Source organism: Sinocyclocheilus anshuiensis, unplaced genomic scaffold (assembly GCF_001515605.1).
Source record: "Sinocyclocheilus anshuiensis isolate Anshui unplaced genomic scaffold, SAMN03320099.WGS_v1.1 scaffold260, whole genome shotgun sequence".
NCBI classification, from domain to species: domain Eukaryota; kingdom Metazoa; phylum Chordata; class Actinopteri; order Cypriniformes; family Cyprinidae; genus Sinocyclocheilus; species Sinocyclocheilus anshuiensis.
In genome coordinates, this window is record NW_015557134.1 from 1265875 (window position 1) to 1276425 (window position 10551).

Below are 10551 nucleotides of genomic sequence, written 5' to 3' on the forward strand. Positions count from 1 at the left end.
AGAGCACGAGAGAGAGAGATTTAAAGTGTATTAAATTGTCTTGAGAGGAGCCCTAAGCCATTTTCATCTACAAAGTTTGTTGGATGGTGACTTTCATAACCAGTAATCTGATTATTATGTAACACTGTGCCTTCTTTAGACTACTTTAGAACAGCCTGTGTCAGGAATTTGATATCATGCCCTTCATGTCCTTTGGCTAACGTAATATAAGAGGTTTTGGAGGAAACAGGGAAAAGGGCCAGAAATAAATATTTCAATATCTGTACCAGATTACTACTGGTATTTCAGTTTCTTAGGCCAGTCAACTTCAAAATGAGAGGACTGTAAGGGAATTTTCGGAAATGTTATACACATTTTCTTTTAATATTTTACATTGCAACATTGAATATCCCCACCACACTGGTAATATTTATAGTATACACAAATACTCTCTTATCCACTTAAACATAGATGTGCCTGACAAGAAAACAATATAGACACAGATGACCTATGACAGCAGCAGTGATGGCTTATATAATCATTGGCGAATGAACAATGTGTCCATATGTCTGTTTCTTGAGTCTGTCATTTTCAATTGGCAGGGCTATTTAGTTCCATTCCTGAAGGGTCACAACTCAAGAGTTTAGTTCCAACCCTAATTTAACACATCAGAACTAGCCAATCAATATTTTCAGGGTTACTTGATTATTGCATGGAGTTGTGTTTGATTAGGGTATCAGGGTTAGAATTAAACTCTGTGAGTTGTTGCCATCCAGAAATGGAAATGAATAGCCCTGACTTAAAGCATGCCCTCCTTTGAAGAATTGATTCTCTTGGAACACTCAGTAACCAGTATTTGATGAGTTAGCAAGGATATTTTCTTCTCTTGGTGTGGAATGTTGTGTCAAAATGAGAAACTCAAGGATTGTTTACAGTTTGAAATCATTTTGGTACTGTGTTATTTTTAAAAATCCAGCTGCACTGCACAAAAAAATATTTTCGAAAATGAGCCAGATTTGTGTTTCCCATGTTTTTAATTTTACCTTTAGTCAGTTATTTAAAGCAAGTATTCTATGGCTGGAATATCAAATGTGACACTTGCATGACATAAGAAGTATACCATTGGCTCATCTTGGCCAACTCAGTGGTATCCGTGTATATTTGATCATTAGTTTACAGGCTTAGGGGGATTAGTTTACAGGCTTTAGAAAACCGATCTACTACGACCAAGATGCAGGTATACCCCTCTGAGGCTAACGTAATATAAGAGGTTTTGGAGGAAACAGGGAAAAGGGCCAGAAATAAATATTTCAATATCTGTACCAGATTACTACTGGTATTTCAGTTTCTTAGGCCAGTCAACTTCAAAATGAGAGGACTGTAAGGGAATTTTCGGAAATGTTATACACATTTTCTTTTAATATTTTACATTGCAACATTGAATATCCCCACCACACTGGTAATATTTATAGTATACACAAATACTCTCTTATCCACTTAAACATAGATGTGCCTGACAAGAAAACAATATAGACACAGATGACCTATGACAGCAGCAGTGATGGCTTATATAATCATTGGCGAATGAACAATGTGTCCATATGTCTGTTTCTTGAGTCTGTCATTTTCAATTGGCAGGGCTATTTAGTTCCATTCCTGAAGGGTCACAACTCAAGAGTTTAGTTCCAACCCTAATTTAACACATCAGAACTAGCCAATCAATATTTTCAGGGTTACTTGATTATTGCATGGAGTTGTGTTTGATTAGGGTATCAGGGTTAGAATTAAACTCTGTGAGTTGTTGCCATCCAGAAATGGAAATGAATAGCCCTGACTTAAAGCATGCCCTCCTTTGAAGAATTGATTCTCTTGGAACACTCAGTAACCAGTATTTGATGAGTTAGCAAGGATATTTTCTTCTCTTGGTGTGGAATGTTGTGTCAAAATGAGAAACTCAAGGATTGTTTACAGTTTGAAATCATTTTGGTACTGTGTTATTTTTAAAAATCCAGCTGCACTGCACAAAAAAATATTTTCGAAAATGAGCCAGATTTGTGTTTCCCATGTTTTTAATTTTACCTTTAGTCAGTTATTTAAAGCAAGTATTCTATGGCTGGAATATCAAATGTGACACTTGCATGACATAAGAAGTATACCATTGGCTCATCTTGGCCAACTCAGTGGTATCCGTGTATATTTGATCATTAGTTTACAGGCTTAGGGGGATTAGTTTACAGGCTTTAGAAAACCGATCTACTACGACCAAGATGCAGGTATACCCCTCTGAGTTGGGCAAGTCTGTTACAAAATCGACTCCCAGGTGAGACCAGGGTCGATGTGGGATCGGCAGGGGCACTAGCTTGCCTACGGGGAGGTGACGAGGAGTCTTGGACATGGCGCAGACTGAGCAACTGCGGACGTACCCGATGACATCCCGGGCCATACTAGGCCACCAGTACCGAGCTTGGAGGAGCGAGAGGGTCCGTTGGCTGCCTGGGTGTCCAGAGCCCGGTACATTGTGCACGGAGCCCAGAAGGGATTGTCGCTGGGAAGTGGGCACATACACCCACCCCCGTCCTAGCGGCTTTCCCTGGATGGTCTCGATTCGGAGCTCCTGGGCATGACGTTTCCGGGGAAGATGGAGATGATTCAATAGGTCCTGGGATATGAAATTGCCAGAGGAGCCCGAGTCGACGAGGGCAGGGACTGAAACAGAAAGGTCTGGGGCCGATGAGGTGGTAACTGGGTGGCTGCCTGCTTACTGAAGACATCCTGGAACGCCAAGTAATCAGATGAGACCGTGACCTTCTCCCGAGGTTCGGGACTTTCGATGAGGGTAGATGCAACTTGAGCTGAGTGAGTTCCTGGGAGCGGAGTGGGTAATGATTTGAGACAGTTGCGGTGACAGTGCTCACTCCAGCGAGTCACTTCACACGAGTCCCATCTGATCTCTGGAGAATGGAGAACTAGCCAGGGGCGTCCCAGGATGATATCCACGGTGGGTCCCTCCAGTACCAGGAACGTGATCTCCTCCTCGTGTAGAGTTCCAATCCTGAGCTTTAATGTCGGTGCTCGATATTTCACCCACCCCCGTCCTAGCGGCTTTCCCTGGATGGTCTCGATTCGGAGCTCCTGGGCATGACGTTTCCGGGGAAGATGGAGATGATTCAATAGGTCCTGGGATATGAAATTGCCAGAGGAGCCCGAGTCGACGAGGGCAGGGACTGAAACAGAACATTCTGGGGTAAGTAGTTGTACCGATAGCATTGACAACGTGGAAACGACAGGGTCTAGTTGGAGGGTACTCACCGCAGGACGTGGGGGTCTGACGTCTTATAGAGCGACACTAGCTGAGCAGACTTCTGAACAGTGCTAACCGAAATTATTCTAGAGTAGCCCTATCTGAGCAGATTATAGAGCGACACTAGCTGAGCAGACTTCTGAGCAGTGCTAACCGAAATGATTCTAGAGTAGCCCTATCTGAGCAGATTATGGAGTGACACTAGCTGAGTAGACTTCAGAGCAACACTATCTGAAATTATTCTAGAGCAGCACTATCTGAACAGATTATAGAGCGACACTAGCTGAGTAGACTTCAGAGCAAGACTATCTGAAATTATTCTAGAGCAGCACTATCTGAACAGATTATAGTGACCCTAGCTGAGCAGACTTCAGAGCAGTGCTAACTGAAATTTTTCTAGTAGCCCTATCTGAGCAGATTATAGAGTGACACTAGCTGAGCAGACTTCAGAGCAACACTATCTGAAATGATTCTAGAACAGCACTATCTGAACAGATTATAGAGTGACACTAGTTGAGTAGACTTCACAGCAAGACTATCTGAAATTATTCTAGAGCAGCACTATCTGAACAGATTATAGAGTGACACTAGCTGAGTAGACTTCAGAGCAACACTATCTGAAATTATTCTAGAGCAGCACTATCTGGACAGATTATAGAGCGACACTAGCTGAGTAGACTTCAGAGCAACACTTTCTGAAATGATTCTAGAGCAGCACTATCTGAACAGATTATAGAGCGACACTGAGTAGACTTCAGAGCAACACTATCTGAAATGATTCTAGCGCAGCACTATCTGAACAGATTATAGAGCGACACTAGCTGAGCAGACTTCAGAGCAGTGCTAACCGAAATTATTCTAGAGTAGCCCTATCTGAGCAGATTAAATACTGACACTAGGTGAGCAGACTTCAGAGCAACACTATCTGAAATGATTCTAGAGCAGCACTATCTGAGCAGATTAAAGACTGACACTAGCTGAGCAAACTTCAGAGCAACACTATCTAATCTGCTCAGATAGGGCTACTCTAGAATAATTTCGGTTAGCACTGCTCTGAAGTCTGCTCAGCTAGTGTCGCTCTATAATCTGCTCAGATAGGGCTGCTCTCGAATCATTTCAGATAGTGTTGCTCTAGAATAATTTCAGATAGTGTTGCTCTGAAATCTACTCAGCTAGTGTCGCTCTATAATCTGCTCAGATAGGGCTACTCTAGAATAATTTTGGTTAGCACTGCTCTGAAGTCTGCCAAGCTAGTGTCGCTCTATAATCTGCTCAGATAGGGCTGCTCTAGAATCATTTCAGATAGTGTTGCTCTGAAGTCTGCTCACCTAGTGTCACTCTTTAATCTGCTCAGATAGTGCTGCTCTATAATAATTTCAATTAGCACTGCACTAAAGTCTGCTCAGATAGTGTCGTTCTATAATCTGTTCAGATAGTGCTGCTCTAGAATAATTTCGGTTAGCACTGCTCTGAAGTCTGCTCAGCTAGTGTCGCTCTATAATCTGTTCCGATTGTGCTGCTCTAGAATCATTTCAGATAGTGTTGCTCTGAAGTCTGCTCAGATAGTGTCGCTCTATAATCTGTTCAGATAGTGCTGCTTTAAAATTTCAGACAGCGCTGCTCTGATGTCTACTCACCTAGTTTCAGTTTTTAATCTGCTCAGATAGTGCTGCTCTGACGTTTGCTCAGCTAGTGTTGCTCTATAATCTGTTTGGTTAATGCTGCTCTAGAATAAACTAGCTAGGATAGCACTGCTCGGGAGTTGTGTCAACCAGTGTTGCTTTAAAATCTAGCAGCTCTAGATTAGCTGAAATTAGCTGAAATTTAGTGCTGCTTTAAAATTTCAGACAGCGCTGCTCTGATGTCTACTCGCCTAGTGTCAGTTTTTATTCTGCTCAGATAGTGCTGCTCTGACGTTTGCTCAGCTAGTGTTGCTCTATAATCTGTTTGGTTAATGCTGCTCTAGAATAAACTAGCTAGGATAGCACTGCTCGGGAGTTGTGTCAACCAGTGTTGCTTTAAAATCTAGCAACTCTAGATTAGCTGTAATCTAAATTAGCTGTTAAACTGTTACTCAACTTGTGCTGGTTCTCAAGCCTGCTCAAGTAGTACTGCACTTGTTTCTACTCAGGTATCACTTTGACCACTGTGTATGAACTTGTCTTGCCTTGGTCAGGTGCTCTAGTGTAATTTCTTGTGTAGTCACATTGCTGTGTACTCACTCAATCCAAAAGCAGTTGATGTATTGAAAGTTCACTCTGGTAGGGGTCAAGACAAAGGTTATGAAGTTGTTGCAAGAAAGTCAACAATAAATCTGCAACCTTTATAAGCTAGAATCACCATCACTCTCAACAAATTCACTTGTATATCATGCTGCTCTGTTTTCTCTTGTACCAGTGCAGTGCCACTGACGCAGCTACCCTGGTGTTCCTGTGGGGATATCAAGGACTGTTTGTGTTGAAGGTGCCATATGTGGTTGTTTGGGACAGGTTGAGCAGTCACTGTGGTCAAGCCAGAGATTAATTGGAGCCTGCTATGTTGACATTGCTTACCGTACACGATACACTCGGCTGACTCACTATAGTCATGTCAATAATGCAGCAGGTGCCATGGTCTGTAGGTGACAACGTGACAGTCCAGCACAAATACGCAAATGCCCACATGATACTGAGCATTGTTATCAACCAAATCACACTAAAACACAAAAAATACAGTGAGAAAAGAAACAGTCTTGCCCTCTGCGATGAATTTGCTAGCGTGATTATGTAACACTCCCCACACTGCCTGTCAGGGCAGATGTGTAGTGAAGCAAATTAGTGCTTGTAGATATTTACAACTCTTAAGTGCTTAAATTCTGTGTATTTTTGGAGAATTAAAAATGTACTTTGTAGTTCTTTCAGTGAGTAATACAAATTCTCTTTCATGGCAATATTTAACACATGCCGGCCCTCAAAAATGATGCTGGCCCCTGATGTTTTATTGATGCTGTTTTTAAGGAGGTTGAATTATTTAGCGATGCTCTGAATGTTCAGAGCAAAGCTTACTGTCTTTTCATATTCAAATAAGAACAAGAAAAAAGTGAGGACCCTCACAGGATTCCTCACACCATTCAAGATGAACAATACTTCGCACACGCAAGCGAATTCTCACAGATGTGTGCATTTCCTTGAGGACAAGCACATTTTTGAAGACACGTTTAATATTTTTCTTTAAACCTGCAATTCCTTAGACACTTTCCTCACTCTTACTTTTATATTTTTTCTTTGTATCACTTTTAGCACGTCTCTCACCTTACTCATCTTTGATGTGTTTGTCATTTCTGTTGCTGATGGTGGAACTGTCTGTGGGTGGCTGGGGAGCGTCGTAACAACGCCATCAGTTTAACCAATTAAATATTAACTACAGGGGTAAAATCCTCACAACCATCCTGATGTGATCATGGAAGTTGTAGGAATCTGTGTAAAATATAAGGATTAAGTTGACACTGTTTTAAGGTAAGAAAGAAAAATGTTACATCTGGTTCATAATTTGATTCATGATCATGGTAAATGATCGGTATTATCAGAATCATCAGCTTCTCCTTAATTTGATATGTATCTACATGTTTTAATAAACTAAAAATAACATATCTAAGAAGACAGTGAAGGTTGTAATAGCAGTACATTCAAAGAGATGGTTTTCTGTGCGACCACCTTGGCTTGCTTTTAAGTTCAAGGCTCTTTTAATGTGTTTTCTCATTGTCTTTGTCCTCCAGGCAGATGGACAGAAGGGCGTCGATGGAGGTCTGCTGCCTGATGCCAACGGTCGGGACGGGGACCCCAGCGGGCAGAAGGAGAGCGACGGGAAGTGGCAGAAGCCGCGCATCTCCCGCAAGTCCCTCATGAAATGCTGTCTGGTCAAATGGATCATCGCCAGTGCGGCACCCCAGGGCTCAAGTAAAAACCCAGAAAATGTTTTGAACGCTATGTGCTAGCCATGATCCAGATGGAGGAGTGGAGGGAACAGATTAGTGAGGAGAGGTTTAAAATAGCATTCATAAAATTGTATTTAGGCCTTTTAGAAATATATGGTACACTCTAAAAACTGCTGGGTTAAATATAACCCAGCGCTGGGTTAAAAAGGGACAAACCCAGCTATTGGGTTGTTTTGACCCAGCGGTTGGGTTGTTTTGAACGCTGGGTCAAAACAACCCAATAGCTGGGTTTGTCCCTTTTTAACCCAGCATTTTTTAGAGTGTATAGTACTTGCTTCTGCTATCATTTTTTAACTGACATGACCACTGGTAAAATGGCTTTGTGGTTCTGTTTATGTGCACTGAGCTCATATATAACATTATTCAAATCAAGACATGGCTTGAAAGTAGCATATGCTCCACTCCAGGTTTTCCATTTTACGCTTCCTATTCAGTGATGAACAAAATGCCGCTCCGAGCGATCCTAAAATGAGAAAAAACACACTCCTTGCTCCATTCAAAATCACACAATTCCACGCTTGCTTCTGGTTGTGCTGTTAACACAAGCAAGCGATACAAACCGTGAAATGTCCCCCAGCTGTTTTATTCTATATCAGCACTCTTGGACGTATTACATTAAATATACAGTATACTGTATATGAATTTGATTGGTCGAGCAGCATTCCAAGAGTGCTGATATAAGAGTCTAACACGGTTTTGCACTCGTCCTTTATTATTTATTTATTTATTTTGTTCCAAAAAGACTGTCATTAGTGGGTTTTTTTTTTTTTAGTCATGCAATGATTCATTTAAAAATGTTTTGATTTGATTTAAACCAAATCAATTCTGCTATGACATTACGCATTATTTTGTTTTCTTTTCTGAAAATAAAAAATAACATTACATTAATCACAAGTAATTCCATTTATTTTGGTATTCAATTTATAGGTTTAATAAATTCAGTGCAAAAACCGTTTCTATTTTAATATATTTTCAAATGTAGTTTATTACTGTGATGGCAAAGCAGAATTTTCAGAATATTCTGGTCTTCAGTGTCACATGATCCTTCAGAAATCATTCTAATATATTGATTTGCTACTTAAGAAACATTTACTATTATTATCAATGTTTAAAAACTGAGTAATATTTTTGTGGAAACCATGATGCATTTTTTTAAGGTGAACAGCTCTGAAAAACAGCTTTATTTGAAATTAGAAATCTGTTGTAACATTATAAACGTCTATATTGTACTTTGTATTTATTTAATGCATGCTTGCTGAATACAAAAAAAAAACTTTATATATAACCTACAACTATATATACCACATTTTGTGTACTATCTAATATACTGCTGCTTCTGTTCAGCAACACTGCCTGACTAGACACTCAACCTGATGTCATGTTTTCTCACAGCATCGTTCTCTCCCTCCTCATCTATTTTTGCTTTCATCCTCTTTCACTGATCCCTCCCCCTTCTGCCCCTCTCCCAATTACATTCCAATGTTGTAGTTAATTATCTTTCTGTAATAATCAAGAAATGTTTTAGTCCGTGTTATATGCAGGTCTTTGCCGTATTTAATATGTAACCTGTGTCAAACCGCTCAGGAAGCGTGTGAGGGGACAGCGTGTGTATGAGCTGCAACATCCGTGGTAAATAATTGACAAAGCACCTCTGTGTGTGCAGACAGTGAGTAATGTAGTGTGTGTGTGCCTACATCTGCAGGGCTGAGACCACAGTTCACTTTTATCCCTTAAGCCCATCAGCATTTCTTGTAGCCTGTTACAGTGTCATCTAGTTTCTTTTTCTATATTCAAACAAGCCTTTGGCCCCTGCCTGGACTCTTTACCAAAAAATAATCTCATGTCATTTCTACAGTCTGTTTATGTGTATTTAAAATGGGCAGATTTACATTAGAGCAAATTACATTTCTTGTTCATTTTTAGAGGCTCCCTGGACCAGTGACCAAAATAACATACTGCTGAATCAGGTGCAACATATGATACTGTTTCACCTCTTGAAACAAACCATCTGGGACTCCAGACAGCCTCAAAAAGTTGCACTGTGTGCAAGTGAAATGAACTGTGACTAGAGGTTTTTAAAATCAGGTTGTTTTCAAATTACTTTCTCATTATTTAAGCCTCTAAATGCACTTTTAAATGCTTTTTGTGAGCCCAGCATTTAGGAAGGCACAGGATTACGAGCAGTGAGGAGCTCTACTTCTCATTTGATGTAATCCACTAAATCCAATAAATTAAACAAGCACAATTATTTTCCATTTAAATGCTATGACATGGATAATTAAAAATCAACTTAATTTAATTAGCGGTTGAACCTAGAGGCTACCCGTTCAGGTTACACTAATATTACATCATTTGAACTATTCATTCTGATTGGTTCGTTTTTACTCAAGAAAGGTCATACTATGTACCACTAAGAAGAACACTACCTGATTTTCTAGAAAAAATAAGAGAGTTTGTTTGAAGAATGCGCAAACATGAAGTTGAGATAGCAGAGGTGGCAAAAAATCAGAATAGATCAGAGGAAGAAACCATGATGCAGGACAGAATCCCAAGTAGTCAAAGTCCAGCTGAACTCCCTCTGTCTGTACTTTGTAGTGTGAGCCCAACAGATGGCAGTGTGCCTTTGAAGATGGCAAATATGGAGAGCTTTCACGAATACGATTACCTTAGGCTGTGGGTGCCGTGAAATGCCATATAAACTAGTGTAACGTATTTTGTAACTACTGAAAATACAACTGCTTTACATGATCATGTCAGGAGTTTAACAAAATTATTAAATGTAATATACCCTACCAGTTTCCTAATTTTTTAAGGAAATTTATAGTTTTATTCAGCATTGTTTTATGTTTCCATCCACCTACTTTTATGCGCATTTTGGAATATTGCATAAAAAAGCGCTGGATGGAAACACCAAGATGCGCATAAATTCTAAAAATGCGCATAAAAAACTTATGCGCACAACTGAGTAGGATAAACTTTTTATCCGATAAGAAAAAATTAGCATAAACTACGATGGAAACACATTTACCGAATAAATTCCAGCATGCGCATTGAAAAAGTCACGTGACTTTGCGCTATGAGACGGCATAACTTGACTAACCAGCGGACCTCGTTCATAGCATCTAGAGGATGTATTAAAGGGGTCATATGATGTTGCTAAAAAGAACATTATTTTGTGTATTTGGTGTAATGAAATGTGTTTATGCGGTTTAAGGTTCAAAAAACACATTATTTTCCACATACTTTACATTATTGTTTCTCCTCTATGCCCAGCCTTTCTGAAACACGTCGATTTTTA

General features: G+C 40.0%; 1 protein-coding gene across 2 annotated transcripts in view; it reads left to right on the forward strand.

The window, feature by feature from the left end:
* The window catches only part of LOC107678047 (calsenilin-like), a 22806-nt gene that overhangs the window by 925 nt on the left and 11330 nt on the right, over window positions 1–10551 (forward strand). For both annotated transcript variants that reach the window (XM_016473160.1, XM_016473161.1), the window contains exon 2: window positions 7035–7215. In XM_016473160.1, coding sequence (XP_016328646.1) covers window positions 7035–7215 — 181 coding nt within the window. The remainder of the gene's footprint in view (window positions 1–7034; window positions 7216–10551) is intronic.